Source organism: Meleagris gallopavo, chromosome 6 (assembly GCF_000146605.3).
Source record: "Meleagris gallopavo isolate NT-WF06-2002-E0010 breed Aviagen turkey brand Nicholas breeding stock chromosome 6, Turkey_5.1, whole genome shotgun sequence".
NCBI classification, from domain to species: domain Eukaryota; kingdom Metazoa; phylum Chordata; class Aves; order Galliformes; family Phasianidae; genus Meleagris; species Meleagris gallopavo.
Window position 1 is genome coordinate 9,180,088 of NC_015016.2, and position 19,395 is coordinate 9,199,482.

A 19,395-nucleotide genomic window follows, 5' to 3' on the forward strand; every position below is an offset into this window, starting at 1 on the left:
TTTAAATAAAGTGGCCACATTTCAGTCCTTTACATTCATGAGGCAGCTTGACTTGTGTTAGCAATGCTGATAAAGACCGTGACACCCTCTGAGGACATCCTGGACTCGTGCATCCAACTAAAAGGTCAGAATTGTTGACATGAAAGAAAAGGTTGTAGTGAAGTTTATGTTGGTTAACAGACCTTGACATGTTTTTCCTGTATGGTCAAATCAAGACACCCATTTTGCCACTGTGGTGCCACAAGCTCAAAGGAAATATACAAGAAAAAAGAAGATACGTATTAGAACGAACAAGATGAATCTAAAAAGTTGACCTTGAACGTCAGCAGCAACCAATTTTCTTATAGGAAAGAGATTGGAAGTATGTAATAAAGGTTTAAATACACAATTTGATGTGATGTGATGAAAACATAATTGTTTGTTTGGAGTCGTACTCTTCAAGGTGGTTACCTACAAATGCAGACCCATTATAGACCCTATAAGTGGGTCTATAATGGAAATTAATTCACTAGGGAAGGTATAGGCATCAATCTGTAACATAGACAGTTTCTACCTCCTCTGCAAACATTTTCTTCAGGGAAAGAATATGGAAAAATATTTAAGACTTATCATAGGAAAAGTATTTTCACTTTTCCTAAAATATTATTTCTGTATTTACTTTCACTCTGAGAGTAGCTTCATACATTGCCTGAAAAATATATTGTCACATGTAATTTTTATGTCCAAAATATTTTGTTATTTGAAGAGCCACGATTTCATTTTTAACTCTTTTTGTTGAAAATGTGGGTCAACATTTGAAATATACTGATTAACATTGAGGAAGGGCTTTTTGCTTAAAGATACTACCACTAACTAATAAGATTTGAATTCAAGAAATCATCTCCTTTCTGTGTAACAGCTGGCATTTAAATGCCTCCTGAAATCTCAATACTGAGTGATATTTGCATTTTCTATAATTTTTCCCATGAAGACATGCATTTAAACACTTCCTTTCCTGTTTTCCTTTTCAGATTTCATTCTGATAATTCCATCCTTTTTTAATTACAAAGAAAAACAACAAAAACTCACAAACCAAACAAAAACTTCAAAACAACTGCATACTCTTATTGAGTATTTGCACAGGATCAGTTTGTCATCCGATATGTCTGCACTCTTGAATTGACTCTTTTTTGACTTGTCAGTTTTAAGGTTAAGTAAGAATTACTGTTATGTTTCACTGAATTAATCAGTTACTATCTTCAGGCAAAGAATATCCTCTGAACAATGACTGTGATACTTGAGAAAAGAGGACAGTGGCTGTCAGGCCATGTTGCTTGAAAAACAATCAATGCTTGCACTTCCACTTTCCATCCCTGCAACATGCTATGCGTTTATGTTGTACACCTATGGTAGATGCCTAGAATATTCTCTCAGTCGTGCTTCTGTTAATCATTTTCTCCCATATCTGCTCTCTAATTCTCTTCGGATTTTTATCTTCCCTTGTTTCTTACTTAATCTTTATCAGGCTTGTTCAAATGTCACTACTACTACCTACTTCCAGTTTCTCTAGCTTCATTCCTGTAAGTACAATCAACTTGCGTTTCAAATTGCTCCTTTAAATTAGTAGTAGCTACTTCAAACAAGGTCTGCTTTTCTATTTATGCTGCTACTTCTGCTAACTGAGTACATCTCAATTACTACTTGAAATTTTGTCATTTGCTCATTTGATTTTTTTAAATCTTAAACTATTTTGACTCCCTGTGACAAAGTCTGGGTTGATGATGGTGTTTTAAAGGGTTTAGCAGTAATGTGGGATTGTTCCCAAGCAGTCAGATTGCACCAATGTTTTGAAATGTGTCTGCAGAAAGGATAGGAAGGTAATATATTCTAAAAATTCCTTATTGCTCATGCTCAACTACAGGCAGGGCTTTAAAATACAGAAAGAAATGGCAAGAACCACATGTCTTAGCTAGAAAGCTAGCACATCTCTGCAATAGGCTGGAATAGGTCTGCTAGAGCTGTTCCACGTATATAATACAATTCAGGAAAACCCAAACTGTTAAACATGTTTATCCACGAGATTACTTCATGTGCTCACAATAACAAAACTACTGACACTGCGATCTCAAAACCATTTTTTGTAAACAAAATCTTGCGCTGCTCGAGTGAGCAGAAAAGCTGGTAGAAAATAGGCAAAACATCATGAAAAGAGCATTTCTCTAAATAACAAAGAACAAGAAATAGTTTCTACAAACTGAACAAATTCATTTTTCCATTTGTACTGTGTTTATGATGTCTTGATAGCTTTTTGAATCATTTCTAATGGCTAATCCAATTTTAAGTCTAATATAAATCTACAGTAACCTACTGTACCTATTCCAATGTATATTGGTAAGGTAATAACCTATTCCAATGACCTGTGCTAATTCTATTTTACTCATGATAGCATAGACACATATCAGCAATCAAATGGTGCGTGTATTATTAACAGATTTATTACATTATTAGGATTTGTTATAATAGAAACATTTGGAAATAACACCATGCAAAACAAGTGCACAAACTCAGTATTAGAAATGTGGATGCATTACTGCACTTAACAACTGATCATAGCCTTATGTTTCAAACAATTACAAAATCCTACATTTCTGTTTTTGTCTTATATGACATTTGCAATCTAAGCACATGGCAAGCAATGCTACCAAAAATGTCTACAGTTTGTTACTAATTCTGATTGAAAAAAATAGGATTATTTGGAAGCACATTATGTCTCATAGCTATTTTGAACATCAGCATTTAAATGAGTTGAAAAAACTTTCTTCCTACCTTATAATCATCCTCATAGTCATTATATCCACAAGTACTTAAGATGTCAGGAAAAATATCTGACCATCCATTACTGGTACAATTTTTGCTAATATTTCCTGTAAAGCAAAATTTGAGAATTTAAATCAGAAGGATTCAAAAGGCTACTCAACAATGAACGTAGCCAATCTAATTCTGTTATCCTCTGGAAACATGCTGTTAATATACTCTATTTCCTAACTCTCCTGTTAAATCAACTCATCTGTTTCCTCTCATATGCTCTTCATTAACTTTACTTTGGCTTTTACTACTGCTCCGAGTAGCCTTTGCACTAAAGAAATATTCCAAGTTGCAGTGGTAGGCTTCTGCTCTGGTACAACAGCTATTCCTGTTACATCTGCAAAAGCCTGGAATATTTTGTTGTACTGTCTGAAGTATTCTAGAAGGAGGCTTTCAGTTCGCTTTATGAAGAGGATAACTTGTAGATAAGCTAATCTGACAGAAAAGTAATTTAAATGAGAGTTTCTCTGACCTGTTATTTAACTTTTTCCAAGAAGGCAATACCAAATGATCTCCTAAGTGTTATTAAAGCTCTTAGATATTATGGTGGTGAATAACTGCTAGAGCAAACATCAGTGGAGTTTGTAATGCATTTTAAAGGTTGAACTCTGTGAAAGGTTGAAGAATGATGACATAAATACATATGCTGAATCTTACCCTTTGTACCAGTCACTGATGTTCTTACAGAAGGCACAGAAAATGGGCAAGTATGGCTGGAAAGGAATTCTGAACTGCTTCAGAAAAGATTTTTTGATTGGAATTGAGAAAAGAAGTTGAGTTCTCTCCCATGTGAAGTTACTCAAATGAGATTGGGGCAATCTGTAATACTACTCTTTAATCTAATGAATATGTACTAATATTCATCCAATATGGAACAGCTTCAGAAAGAGAAATCTGAATAGTCTGATGTTAGAACAAACAAAAGTCATTAAAATTATTATAATTTACTCTTAAAATGTTAAATTATGAGCAACTACCCTTCATCTTTCTTACAGCAATTTTAATATTCATGATGCTTGTCTTTCTGATAACATATTGTTATGGTTTGGAGATTATTACTGGTCTTTAACTAACTTCAAGATGCGTGTTTTCCACCACCAGGGGCAAATAAATGTGTCACAGATCAGCTTAAATCAAGAATAACCAAACATATTTGTATAAATTCCAAACTAAAACTTTTCTGATTTTTATCTTGTTCCTCAGTTACTTCTTTGTACAATGTCTTCAGCAGAAAGTTGTACATACACTACAAGGGGTCAATTGGCAAACCACAAAACTTCTCTAGCTTATAACCAGATCTCAACATGAAATCACAGCATCTTCCTCAACTACAGGACTACTTCTGCAGTTTGGCACAGACATGATATTTTTTAAGGAAAACCTAACCTATTTATACATTCTAAAGCGTCTTCACTTTATAAGTAGATAAAGATTCTCTGATTAGTCAGAGGAACATGTTAAAAGAAGCATGAATTGTATCAAAGGTAGATAAGATTTCCTCCATTTTCTCCAGGCTGAACAACCCCAGGTATCTCAGCCTTTCCTCATAAGGCAGATGCTCCAGGCCTCGATCATCTTTGTGGTGCTCCACTGGACTTTCTCTAGAAGTTTCCTGTCTTGAACTGAGGAACACAGAACTGCACACAGCTCCAGATGTGGTCTCACCATAGCAGAGGGGAAGGATCACATCTCTCACTCTGCTGGCTATGCTCTTTTTCACACATCTCAGCATACTAATAGCCTTTTTGGCCACAGGGGTACACTGCTGGCTCATGGCCAACCTCTTGTCCACCAGAACACCCAGGTCCTTCTTTGCAGTGACCGTTTCCAGCAGGTCAGTCCCTAGCCTGTACTGATGCATGTGAATCACAACTATTTTTTTTAAGTCAAAATTCAAGTTAAGAAACCCGTTAAAGAACAGATATTTTAAAAGCCTACTTGTGATTTGGAAGACTTTCATGAAAAAGAAGGTAATCTAAATATTCTTGTAGAAAAATTTGAATTTCTTTTAAGCCCTGAAAAAAATAAGAAATACCTCTCACTAAGATGGCTAAATAAAGTTAGATTTCTCATTTGAAGATATTTCAGTATTTCCTGCCAAAAGAATCAAACAAATTTGAAATGTGCTGTATATGAATTAAATAAATGATATATTGTTGAACAAAAATTATAATCATGCTAAGATACTTAGATCTTACTTGAACCAGTCACAGAAGATGTTCACTTTAGTTATCTGCTTTTCACTGTAAAAAGATTTAATTGGCAACTTTAAGAACAAAGATATTTTAGTCATATCTCAAATTATTCTTTATGTAAAAAGTTCTCTTTTTATAAAGGTCTCTATAGAGACCTAAATTGCTACATAAGGTTTTGCATCTTTCATCACTTTTCCATGACAAAGAATTCTCACCTGAGTGACAAGGGTAAGAATTTTCCTGCTGCATTTTGAGATACATACATGAAAAGCTATGTATGCCTCATCTATTTTTAAAACTCCACTGAAAAGGTAAAGAGCAAAATTAAACTGCAATAACATATATCAACAAGATGGTGCTAAAGATGGTAGACTTAGAATAGGGCTGTTTAGTATGGGGAAGAGGCTGAGGGGAGACGTTATTGCTCTCTTCCAATACCCGAAAGGTGCTTACAGTGAGAGCAGGGTTGGTCTCTTCCCACTGGTGACAGGTGACAGGATGAGGGGAAATGGCCTCAAGTAACACCAAGGTAAGTTTAGGTTGCTTATCAGGATAAACTTCTTTACTGAAAGAGTTGTTAAGCACTGGAATAGGCTCCCCAGGGAGGTGGTTGTGTCATCATCCCCGGATGTGTTTAAAAACCATTTGGATGTGGTGCTCAGGGACATGATTTAGCGGCGGGTTGTTAGGGTAGTATGGTTCGGTTGTGGTTGGACTTGATGATCTTGATGGTCTTTTCCAACCTGAGCAATTCAATGATTCTATGAATAGGTCTTAGGAATCTTAGTCTCTGAGGAGTTCATTTCATCTTCCATTAAAAAGCAGCATAAGAGGTTTCATAATAATTCCCTTAAATTTTAATAGCAGTAATTTTTTGCTATTATGTGTTAATGTTGGCTCGTAACTCTCATGAAGGCAAGGCAGAGCGCCTCTCCTAAGCGCAGAATGAACAACCTGTATGTAATCTGACGGCAGCTGTTAGAGATGTCAGTCCGGTTCAGCTGCATGAATTATTAATGCAGACAGGCCCAGAAGATAAGCAACATCTATAGCTTTAATGAGCTGCACTGTATCAGAATTCACGCACATTTAGTACCTAAATCAAAGAATACCAGATGGACCACAAAGACAATTATTTGGTCCTCCTATGATGTATCATGAACAGCTCTGTTCAAAACCTATTATTTCAGCTCTTAAAAAAAACTAAAAACTTAGGCTCCAAGTCAACATTTTTAACACATTATTTTATCAAACACTAAAAGGAAATGAGAAAAAAATACACTTTGAAGTGAAATACCTGGTTTTCCAGAAAAAAGGCTAAATATTTTTGGGCAAGGGACAGTGACAGTCTCTCCAATCTTTGCAGGACGCCAACAGGTGATGTTATCCCAAACTCCAACACATCCTGAAAGAAAAACAGTAAGAGACATGAAAGCTCTGCCTGGTTCTAGCCATCCACTGTCTTTACCTCATTAATAAGCATTTAAGACTCGGTAGAAGCTTTGGATTAGTACTTCAAGATAGATTAAACTTGAAAGAAAGCCACAGAGATTATACTTTCTTTGAAAATATTTGGGGAATCACAAGAATCTAATGATTAATCAGCTTCTTTTAAGTCAGTCAGTATACTTGTTTGCAAAATATCTCATCAAAACCATGTCATGCTAAGGAATGATAAAGAATGTAATTAATATGAGTATTTTATTATATATATATATATATATATATATATATATATATATATATATATGAGTATTAATATAATCTAGGAGCAACTCCAAAATTTTGAGAATCTTTTAATCACAGTTAAATGAAACTTTTAATGTGCAGTAATTGGCAAACTGAACGTCACAAAAAAATATTTAAGTAATTCACTGGACTCAGCAATGCTAACATGATGGAAGTACATTGTGACTGGAGAATTCTTGGAATAATAGCTAGGGACTTATTAAATCTTCTCTCCTAAATTAAGTAATGGAGATTCAATCAAAGAATGCTTCTGTATGTTGATTTCAGGAAGGAGGTCATAAAACTTTATAGGAAAATTTGATGGTAATACTAGTAACAACTTGTTACTGATAGATATGTTCATTAAGGCTTTGGCCATGCTCATGTCTGCATAAATGCTCTCCAGAGTAATCACTTGCTCATGGAGACTGAGTCTTTCTTCATTCCTTTTAGAAGAACACAGCTCCAAATGAATTCAGAAAGATGATGTCAAAAGTAAGAGATTACTAAGAGGAATACTTTGCAAAGTTTACTGTGTGGGTAGGTTACATGTAATGCCTTATCCTCCACTGCTTTGTATACTGCATCAACATTTCAATCCCAAAAGGTATGCAACAAATTTGTTATATTCCCCACATTGTATACCTTCCCATACTCATTTCATTTAATAGGGTGCATAAGACAACGTAAAGTGGCCAAGAAGCCCAAATAAATTTCCATCATAAGCTAGATCCACTCCTACATCCTGTCCATCACCACATACTACTTTATTTGTAATAAGGAACCTACTTTTTTTTTTTCCTGTTTTATAATGTTTGCCATGGCAGCTCTCTTTATGCACTACGTCACTTTGTCTCTAATGGCAGCTGATGGGAAGGTAGGAAAAGGGCAAAGAAGTTATTTCCCGATTATTCCATCTCCCATCTTCTGTACTACCTTATAGATAATTTACCCACTGCTACAAATTATTTGTGGGCATCTTTACAATATGTGTTTTTCTTGCGAAGTAGGCTGCAAGGTGGCACTGAGTGTCCAGGATGTCCTCCAGAAGTACATGGGTCTGATAACAGAGGTTCATCCACTGTACTTAGAGCAAATCTGCCTGTAAGTATTCTTGACTGGCCTTTAAGACTTCAAGCATCTCATCTCCACAGAACGCACTGCTCACTTGCTTAAATTCATATATTTCTAAAGCAGACTCCTAATAATGTTCAGAGGAATTTTATCCTCAAAACATGCATTTCTTCCCAAGAGAGTCCGAAGTTATTAATTTAGTTGCAGAATCTAGACAGTAGGTACTTGTATTCTAATCAATCCCACTCTCATTTGCTTAATGCTGATAAACATTGGTTTGTCAAGTTTTCCATTTACGCTGAAGGGGACTATTTACTTTGGCTCATTTAATAACTCTTGACTCCTAGATCAATATATCTGACTTCTTTCAGCTTTACCTTATGGTCAGAGAAACTTAGGTCTAGGAACTATGAAAGTGGCACTCTTTCCAGCTGTACTCCACAACCAGCTGAGAAGTTCCAGGTTTCTGGTCCTTACCTTCTGAATGAGTGTTTTTAGCAACTGATGTAGAGCGTAAGGGCTCCTTGATCTTCATAATCACTCCTTTTTCCTGATAATCCTATAGAGTTTGTCCTTTCCAGTGTATCTACCTCTACAGTTGGTTCACACATTTCTTTAAGAACTGGCTTGTGAGTTTTTTCTAACCTCTGTTTTACCTGTTTAGCTTATCCTCCCTCTGGCATTTGTGGCTTTTTTTTTTTTTTAGCATTAGCAATGCTACCTCTGAGGCCATGCTGACTTGTCCTTTTATACATAATTTAAAAAAATAAGCTTTATATCTTCATACCCTTTGAAGTCAACAGAACTTAAACATGTTTGGGTGCTTCCTGAGTTGCAGTACTGGATTAAAATTAAGCCTTATTCCTGTGATCTAACACTAGGGCTTATGCAAAACGGAAGAATGCAAACCCCAGCCAAATCAGGTCATGCTTCCTTTCCAATTGATTTAAAGCCAGAAACAACATCAACAACATCACATACAAGTAATCAGAGAGACAAAGAAACTGTTTTCTTCATCTGCCACCACTCATAACCATAGTGGCAAAATGAAACTCTTTTGGCTTGGATAGATGTACTGCCTGAACCAGCATGAACAAGTTCTGGAGTACACAATAATAATCAGCAACTTGTGTGACTTCAGACCTTTTTATTTCACCCCAATTTTCACTAACAAGTGAGAGCTGAGATGAGACATCAAAGCATTCATGCACATCCATAAAAACTGACTACTTTCACAGATTTTGTCTTCTGTTCAATAGATGTTCTGTAAGATGGTGGATTTGCTATCATAATCTGCAATCAGCTCAGAAGCCTTTATCAATTTGTATCATGCTACTATATGGACTAAGCAAAGCTTTTGCTAAAAAGGCAGCTGAACAGTGTAGACCTTGGAGTGTCATCAGTAACAAATACACACACACACACACACACACACACACACACACACACACAAACCCCAACAACCAAATCACTGAACTCCCAAACTCTTATTCAAGCTAGCTTAAGATAAAATCTCACATAGAAATACAGTGGTCCAAGTATTATTCCCATCACTATCTATCAAGACAATTTGCTTCACATTTTGAAGATAGCTTGGTAGGAAGTAAAACAGAATGCAAATTTTTGATGTTCAAAACATTACAAGTCACAAACAATTTGCATGGAATATATTTTTTACCTCAGATCTTTCTCGGTATTTTAGGACTTTAGAGGCATTTACTGTAGAGAAAAGAACGATAGTTTTTTGTACTCCTTCAAACAGATGAAATAACACAAAAGATGCATTTCTACAGAAGAACACTTTCAAATGCATCAACAATCATCAGAGAGAAGTTTGAGTGTTTGTCATCAGAATTCTAAGAGCATCACATCTCAATTTACGTATACTTACAAGTGTATTTATTATTGTACAGGAAATCTGAGAAAACTGCTAAAATGTCCTAGAAGCATTTATGTTCACTGAACAACTACAGTGTGATTCTGAAAACTGGTCTACAGCTGAAAGCTGAAACGTGCCTGTTATTCCACACTGTATTGCTAGAGGCTTCTAGAAGAGTAACTGTGAAACAATACTCACATTCCTAGGCTCTCAGCTCACACTTTTTCCCATTCCCATTCCCATTCCAATTACTACATACTTTTAACAATATTGCAGTCATATATCATTTTCTTACCAAAACTGTTTTGTTATGGACTTGTTGAGCAAGTCCATAAACTTCCATAAGCCTGCCTTTTCCACGTCAGCTTTCCTTCATTGTACAGCATAAGCTTCATCATGCACAACTGAAAACTGCAATTAGTTTCCTGCCAACCTTGGAAATTCAAAATGGAGACCTAGATGGCATTTGCAGGACTTCAAGCAGATAATGCTCTTTACCATTGTCTCATTTTACAGTCAACACTGAGATACATAAATATTGTCAGCGGGTGACAAAGCACTATTGACTTCATTCTAGAACATCTGAAAATTGGTCAGATTAATTGCTACCCTACAATTACAATTGCTCCCTACTATCAAGCAGCCTGTAGTGCTATAAATGTCTATACAATTGGAAAATGAAGGTGAGGTATGGGGTATGTTCATGTGTCTGTGCACAGAGTATCTGCCTAGATGAGTTGCTCCTTTGACTATTTTCTGTCCAGCCATTAATTCACTCAGTGTTAGGACTTCTGGAATATTATCCATCTCTGCCACACTGCAGAAAATCATTCAGTATGCTCGTTTGCTGGAAGATGTGCCCATCTCCCACATACATAGCCTGATTCCTACTGTCTCCAAAGGATATTAAGCAATTCTGATATAAAACATTTCTATGTATATAATAAGGTTTTAAGTTTTACTTTTACTAGTAGTTCCAGTAATATTTTTAAAAGTTTATTAGAAACATCTCATATTTTAAATAAAAATTAAGATACTCCAATGTTTATTTCATATAGTCCCTACAATTTTCTATATTTAAATTTATTATAAAAACTTGTAAGAATTCTAATTACTTAAAAGCAGTTTTAAGTTCACTTCTATAATTTTATGCTCACCCATGGATTTAGTTTGTGTTTGTATCTAGCTTTAACAATTTCAAGTTTTGAATGTTTCTGTACTTTCACCCTCATACGCACATATAAACATATAAACCAGCCCAGGTTTTGCTTTGCCTCGGCGCCCTAACTTTTCTAAGCATACCTCTACTGCTATTCTCTTCATTTCCTTCTTTATCTATTAATAAAACTAGCACAGGCAAAAAAGATCGTTCTTATTTTCATGATGTCTAGTAAAACTCTCTTGCAACCTAAATATAACAAACTCTTTTCAACCTCTTCATTTTGATCATTTACTTCCCTAGTGAGAAACTATCAGAATATCCAAGGAAATAACCAGTCTTCCCAGAAAACCTTTTCTCAGTGGCTCACTCATCAGCATGGGTAGAGTGTCACCACCCTAATGCTCTTCATTCCTTTTCCTCCTGATGATACCACTGCTGATATTCTTACCTAGTGGAAAACATATAATTTACTTGATTTGAATGTTTGGTCTTTAATGCTTGTGATATATCTCCAGATATCTCAAAATGAAAGGAGTTTTAAAAGACTACAACCTAAATTTTGTTTCTCTTTTTTTGCAGTTTCAATATAGGCATATTCATCGTCCTTCTACCTGACACTTGGTCTCTGAGCAATAAGCTTGCTTATAAACATGTGTTTCTTCACCTCTTACAGTATAACACTGGGTTATCATTTGAAAATGCTGCATACATATATACACATCGTACACATATAATAACCACTAGGTGGCACTTTGCATTTGGATTTAAAAAATGCCAATTCAGAGAGAGGTTTAACATTTTTTTAAACTAAGTGTTCATGATACATGAAACAAAGTGAAAGTCCTTTGAAAATCTGCCAGAAAGTCAACTAGTCTATGGTTTGTTTTCAAGCAGGGAAACATTTTGATTTTTGTACTTAACTTGCCAACCTCACCTCTTATGGGCAATGTTTTCCAGACTGTAGGTCTGAAGGCCGCAGCATGTAATTTAGGCTACATGAGAATTTATGAACATATACAGAATGAAATTCTTTCTACATTTTAATACGAGTAATAAGAAAGAAAGGAAAAGGAGGGGGTGAAGAAACAATGAGCTAGCAAATTGGAAGCAACAGCATATGTTCTGTGTGAGTAGACAGCATTCCCATCTCACTACATGAAAATAATATTTTAATATACTGAAAAAATAATTATCACATAGTCAATTATATTATAATATAGTCAAACTGTTAATACCATTAAACATCAATCTTGTTTTCATAGAAAATTCACCAGAAAATATTAAAAGTATTGGAGCTATACATTTATGTACATTATTCTCATCTATGAGCTATTTGTTGTATTAACAGGTAATTTTTTAGAGCTTTGGTATTCAGAATTGCTTCTTCATGGTATGTGGATGTCATGGAAGTAGCCTGCCATGGCCAAAGAAGTCTCTACCAGGACTCAAATTCAAAACTATACAGGGCAGATGTTTCTTTAAGAATCTTCAAAGATTAAAATTAATTCTCTTACAGCTGTACCTTATGGGGGCACAGGAATTTTAGACCTTCAAAATCGCAGAATATATCTGTGGCCATTCCATGCCTCCTTTCTTTGAAAAACACATTTCTTACTGTCGCTCTTAGTAACTTCATGATCTGGAATGAGGCTGACCAGGATATTTTCTTGATCTTTGCCATTTATTACACACTAGTTAGTTTTCAGTAGGAAACTACACTTCCCATACCTTCTTTCATTTGAAGTGCTTTCTCACCTATGGCCTGGCTCCTCATAAGACTAGCCAGCTATTTTCTGCTCTGAAATAATTAAGTATAACTTTCACCATAGACAGTTTTACATGGTTCCATTAGCAATGACAGTTCAACTAATTAAAACCATGAGTAACCAAACATTCAAAGCAGACCCTTCAGCTCCTTAAATATTTTAAAAAAATTGTGTGAACCAAAAAGCAGCATGCTTGTACTACAGCAAGAAAGGCAGCAATTCAGATCTGAAAAAGCCAAAGTGTTCCTTAACAACCGACTGGTGCTGTGTGAAAGAAGTTCCATGGTCCAGTTATTAAACTCTACATTTAATGCTACCTCAGATAAATCTAAGCAATAATGCAGTCTAACCGAAACGTAACCCTAACTACTGAGCTGACAACCTTGCCCACAGCAGCAGGTTTGGAGCTTGAGGATCTTTAAGGTCCATTCCTACCTATGCCAGTCCATGATTCTACTGAACACACCTTACAGAGCAAACAGCTGCAAAAACAAACACAAACTGACAGAAGACCCTGAAAAGACTGCGAGTATTAAGAAAGAGGGGACCCAGCAAGAGAAAGATCTCATCCAGCTTTGTTTAAGTCTCCAACATAAACAAGAGAAGAGAGCAATCTTCAGGTTGGCATAGTTACGCTCACAGTCCTTCATTTGTGCAATACAGAGCTATATACATGTGCGCCTGGAATGCAAGACACCTTCCTTACTAGAGAAATAACCGTAATAGCAGAGGTTAGTTAGATAAACTAGCTTTTGGTGCATTAGAATATTTACCCCACCATTCTGAAGAGCTTTCAGAGAAATTTGGTGTTGGAATCACCATGTGAAATTCTACCGACTGTAATTTCAGTGATTAGATTAGGGTTTAACTTCTTTTTCCAAAGCCATTTTTCTTTCCACCTGTATTCTTTCCTCAGTGTTAAGATGTCATATTTAAAATAAATATGTTGTCTGGCAGACAGGTCTCACAAAAATGCATTTTGGAAAGCAAGATCCAAAACGACTCATTTAACTGCATAGCCATTCAGTCCAAAATGAATTAAAAAAAAATTCTGTCTTTTTGTTGTAGAATCCTGTTACAAAGTCTATTGATTTAGTTTTAACATTTGGATAGTAAGACTTCACTTTTCACTTAAAGGAACAGAAATGAATCAATTGTTCTGTAAGGTAAAATTCTAAATACAGAGGAAATACCAAAATTTGCCATCAGCCAATTTTTGTGTGTGTGCAATTTATATAATAGGAGCTTTCTATTTTATTGAAAAAACACAAGCTATGAGTAGAAGATAAAAGATGAAATAGTGTTTTCTCATATAGACCTCAAGGTCCGTAATTTGTGAGCAATTTAGAATGGAAATCACCTGCCCTCCAAAAAACAGATGACAAAAAACCTCACCCCACCTCTGAGGCTTTCAGCTTAGGTGCATCTACACCTTGGGAATAAACAAATGAGGATGGAGGCTGCCTTTATTGAATAAACAACTGGATTTGCTAGAGATCACCACACAGGCAAAGGCCCTAACACAGACCTCTGGAGAGTGACTTTTTTCCCCTACATGGAATGCAATGCTCTCCACTAACAGAAGAGAGACTAATGCCTGAAATTCCCCCAAAGGGTGCGAAGTAGAAAGTTATGTGCTTTTAATATATCATTAACATTGTTCAAAGGATATTTACAGAGAGCATTTATACAGTGTTTCCATGCAAAACCCACTGTTGCCTTATTAAACCACAAAATAAGCAAGGTCTTTGTGGACTTCATAGCCAATGATTTTACAGTGAAATTCTACAGCACGTTATGAAGCAGATGACTGCAATATCATTTTATGATGTAAAAAAAATACCCATTATCATTAAAATCTTTCCTCTGTGTGTCCTACCAGACAGTTGAGAATAGTCAGTATACATACAGTATTCCTAATGTAGTTACTGTCCAGACCAAAGAAAAAACTGCCTGTCCCATAAAACTCAGCAGTTCCAAACTTCATTAGTGATGTATGCTGGTCAAATTCTGGAGCATGTTACACAGAGATGTGAAAGCCACACAGCAGCTCCAAAAATTAAGAGAAAAATTTTAATAATTGATAATTCGATAACTGGGGTCCAAGCCTCCCAGTGAACCTTCTTTTCCAAATCTTAGACAGAACCTTGGATTTCACTGCAACTTTTGTGAGGCAGGTAGCATTTACTTAAGTCAGTTATACAGCCCTTGTCATGTTTTTCTATCTTCCTCATTCAGGAAAAACTGAAGTGGGTTTTGTGGATTTATTGTAATGAATTGTTGTTTGAAGCGCAGTACAAGTTTTGGGTGCAGAGCTATGGCTTGGACTAGTTCCAGCTTGCCAATTTTCATTAGTAACTCTTATTTATCAGCAGTCAGAGCATCACTGCAACAATCTGCATGTCTCTGTTTTAATACTCCTTACATCTCTGTATGAATACAGAGTTTATTAGGAAAATAAGGACACAGAATTAATATTTTAGGAAATGGATGCTTCTGACATAGACTCTTCTGGACAAGTTCTTAGTAAAGGTATCTATAACACAAAGCACAGGATATGCTCTATTATATCAAACATACAGTTTCTAAGGGTTCGTTACAGTAGGGGCTGCATTCCAATCTCCTCTGAAGTGAAATATTCCATTTGTTTAAGCCAGGCATTCAATTAAATGTATAAATCCTTCCATTGATGTATTATCTCTACCTGCAGGGCTGAATCAACAGCATCAGACATACAGTCTTCCAAGATACAAAGTTCTTACACAGCAGTTTGCCGTCAGGAAGCCCCCATCTTCCGCACTCTGGCAGAAACATTGCCAGAAAAGCCTTCCTCCCCTAGGAAACCCAAAACAAAACTGTTGTGTATGAGAAGGATCCCTTGGAGCAGCCTAGTATCTGGATCAAAAAAACAGATCTTCAAGAAAGCCTGATTTTCAAAGCCTTATAATAGCTAATAATGTGTTTATTAATTCATCATTTAATTCATTAAGTAGGCCAATAATTATCTATCCATCTGGCTTCACACTCATATTATTTGTGTAACAGCCATCTATCTTATCACTCACACAAATAAAATGTAAATGATCCATTTTTATTATAATAGTTTTAATTACTGATCTGGATTAATCAAAAATAGCTTGTACTAAAACACAAACTACTGATGATCCTTATAATTATTTTATTGTATATAAATTGGTATTAGAATATACACTGAGGAATTTACTCTCTCAAATCAAGAAGTGGAGTGGAAAAGGGATCCTGATTTGAGATTGGTGTTTATGCTCATAGGACATTGCTGGTGGCAGATCCTTGAAGTACCATCTTCAGACAGAATTCAAAACAGATTATGAAAAAACAAATATACCACGTATCATCTAGCAGAACCAAGGGAAAACTGCACTACAAGAGCTGCAATCTTCCAAGGAGCCCAGTTATTCTGAGATGGCATGTACCTGGACTACAAAAGAAGAAGGCAGGACATCAGTGATCAATTCAATCAAACTAATTTGAAACTACATTCTTACAACCAACTGAAAAGTGTTTGGCAACAGAAATTTAATGATGTGTCATTACTTTGCAAAAATCAAGATCTTCTTTTGGACTTAAAAACATGCAGTTGCTCTTAGATCTAAAATCTCCCACTTCTTTTCTGGCACCTTGCTGAAAACCCACCTTCAATATTTTACATGTTACCAGAAGAGTATTGGGCAAGAAATGCACACAAATAAAGCATTCCAGGAAGAAATTTACTCTGCTCACATGTTCTGCCATACTGTTTACAAAAGATAACTAATTATAAAACACTTATACTTCTGCTAGTTTAAAAAACAAAACAAGCAAACAAGAGCAATACAGAAATTCAATACTGACTTCCAACTTTCCTAAAAAGCCCAAACTTTTAACAAAGTTCTGCCTCTCTTTCAAATAAAATGTGAACATAAAAAAATATAGAAATAAAAGATAAATTCTTCCCATTTCAAATTACCATTGGTTGTATTTGCAAAGAAAGAAAAAACACTACAGTAACATAGTAAATTAATTTTCTGAATGTAACACTATTGTCCAATTTTTCCTTTGCATGACTGTGGTCTTCTTGGGGTGAATGTTACTTTTTGCTTATATCATCTTCTGCCTGGTAAACCCAGTGATCCAGCCACCAGTATTTTACTTTCAACAAGTTCTGGAGAGAGACATTTGGAACCAAGGCTTTTAGCTCTTTCTCAGACTTATTCTTCCCTGTCACCACCAGCACGCAGCACCTCTGCCCATGCAAAATACTATCAGCAACATAGCACGAGCATTCACTTTCTGTCATCTAGCATCACACCCAGTGCACGCCCAGCCTGGCACAATTATCACCACATGCTAGCTCCAGTTGTAATTTTAAGGCTAAAGCTGCATGTGATCCAGAATACACAGAAATTATATGCACAATACAGAGAAATGTGGCAACTGCAACTGAGCGAGCAAAGAAGGTAAAGAAAGAAAAATGCGATACTCTAGTTTTCTCTACATTATAGTTCATCTTTTCTTACCTTTGTAGTCCACTGGTTTTGCATGCTTTAGAAGTTCCATGCACTTTGTTTCCTCCTTGTGAATCTCCAGCTGAAATCTGCATTCTGGATGGACAGCAATCACCTGTGTCAAATTAACAAAGAGGGCAGGGTCTTGAAACACAAATCAAAATGCTTTATGAAGGATGCAACTACTGATAGTGAAAACCACAACTTGAACTGATGCTATTTTTACCCAAGTATGTGCTGGGCATTTTACACGCACAATCAGTGCCCATTTTGGTTCTCACAACAAAATATTAAAGTAATGCACCAGAGCATTTAATTACTCCTTCATGTAGCGTTCCAAGGCCAACCGTCATTTACACAAAAATACTTAACTATCTAGTGAATTCACTAATGCTGTTGCTTCCCTTTCTCCAGAAAAGCAATTAGTTAAACTGAAGCAGGAAAATAAACATATTTGCTGCTTTTTTTCTTTCTTTCTTTCTTTAAGCATGCACTCTTCTACTAAGTCAGGAAGCTGAAAGTTTAATATAAGTGGCAGAACATGAAAACTGGTCAGCCTGTATTATCTTTGACATGGTAAATTTTGATTTTCCTCCTTTTTCCACCATGTATACTTTATCTCCTGAAGGTCTCAGAGCATGATTGTTTGATTCAAGCAAGCACTACATGGGAAAAAAGCCTTCCTTTTAAAATCTTATTTTTAAAATTGTATTCCCTTCATTCACTTATGGATCTGGCTCTGCTTATTTATGCTGAAGGGAAGAGACAGGGATGGAGATGAGGGACAGAAACAAGGCACTGGAAACTGTGCTGATATCAGCTGGATTCTCAGAGATCATAATGAAATAAAACATCAATATGTGTACTTCAGTCATCCAGTAGAAAGAAAAGACACATATCCCCACAGTAGAAAGAAAAGAGAGGTATCTTTCTTCCTTTTTCTAGGAGACAATAGTAGAGTCTGGTAATAGTCTATGATTCAGACACAACATTTCATAATGGCAATAATTAATTAATATGTGACTGTAGATCCAAGAACCTAGGATCCAGAGTTAGGACTGAGAACCTGCCGTCCTACAGGCTCCTGCTAGCCAGCTGTTTAAAATGCAGTATGGTGGCCATAAGCACAGCAGGGACTGCTACAAAACTCACATGAATGTCTCTTCTCCAAACTAATCATTTCACCACCTCCAACATCAGAGCCTTACCTCCTTTCACCATATTATGACTACTTGCATTCTATACTTTCAAGCAGATTTCTTCTAGGGAGTTTGTCCAGATTCTTAAATTAGTATTTCTAGCAGTTATTATAGAAAGTTTAGAGTTAAATGAAGATATCATTTTGCTACATACTGTCTGCTCTCCAGATAGCTCTTATTTCTCATGAAGGCTTGAGTAAAAAAGAAAAAAAAAAAGTAACTTATCTACATTTTCCTTTCATGTAACAGATTTTGGAAAAGAAAAAAAAAAATGCTTTCCCAATTGCAAACATACAGTAGATCTCTTACTCACCAAAAAGTGTTATAATTAGCAAGTCTGAGGAGGGCGGGTTCCACTACACAGAAACGTTAAATAACTGAAGAGCAAATCAAATCAGCTACTGAGATGAAGAAAACTTGCAAATCAGTGACTTCGACCTCTGGCACTTGTGGAGTAAGTGCAGGCTTCCCGCTATCGGTGATCTATAGTGAAGGTTACTTTCAAAACATCACGCTCGAAGGCAATGCAACATCACTTTTCAAACACAGAACGTGTACCAAACCGTACCACTGCCCCAGCACAGAGCCCGGCTGCCTCCAGGCGTATCTCTCCAGGCTAAGGAGATGGGGGGGTCCAGCCTGACAGCGCCCTGTTCCACAGCCAGGACCCCGGAAAAAATGCCGAGAGCACTCGCTCAGGGTCGGTCACATACGTGCACCGCCCTGCCCTCCCAAGCGCAGGTTATTTGTAAGCAGGGATTAGACGTATCAACGCTTAAAAACGCAGATGTGAACGGAAGGCACCTTACAGGTTTTCATACTTGGGCTGATTTTTACAGCAGCGCCTATGAAATACCTCGGTGGGGCAGAGCAGCGCCTTCTGCTCCAGCTCCGTCCGCGGCTCCCCTCTCAGTTCCCGCACCCCCTCTCACGAGGCGCTCTCCCGCACCTGCTCCTCCTGAGCGCCCGCCGACTTACCCGCCGCAGGTTCCAGCTGAGGGAGAGGAGGAGGAGGAGGATCGGCA

At 36.5% G+C, this 19,395-nt stretch overlaps 1 protein-coding gene across 2 annotated transcripts in view; it reads right to left on the reverse strand.

Moving 5' to 3' along the window:
* The window catches only part of VIPR2 (vasoactive intestinal peptide receptor 2), a 54,549-nt gene that overhangs the window by 27,995 nt on the left and 7,159 nt on the right, over positions 1-19,395 (reverse strand). Inside the window, exons 1-4 of one of the 2 annotated variants that reach the window (XM_019616271.2) lie at positions 18,684-19,103; positions 17,184-17,286; positions 6,337-6,444; positions 2,806-2,903 (exon numbers count right to left, since the gene is read on the reverse strand). In XM_019616271.2, the coding sequence (XP_019471816.1) occupies positions 2,806-2,903; positions 6,337-6,444; positions 17,184-17,223 (246 nt within the window). In that variant the 5' untranslated portion in view covers positions 17,224-17,286; positions 18,684-19,103. Of the gene's footprint in view, positions 1-2,805; positions 2,904-6,336; positions 6,445-17,183; positions 17,287-18,683; positions 19,104-19,395 lie in introns of those variants that run through there. The other variant, XM_019616272.1, reaches the window with a different exon arrangement.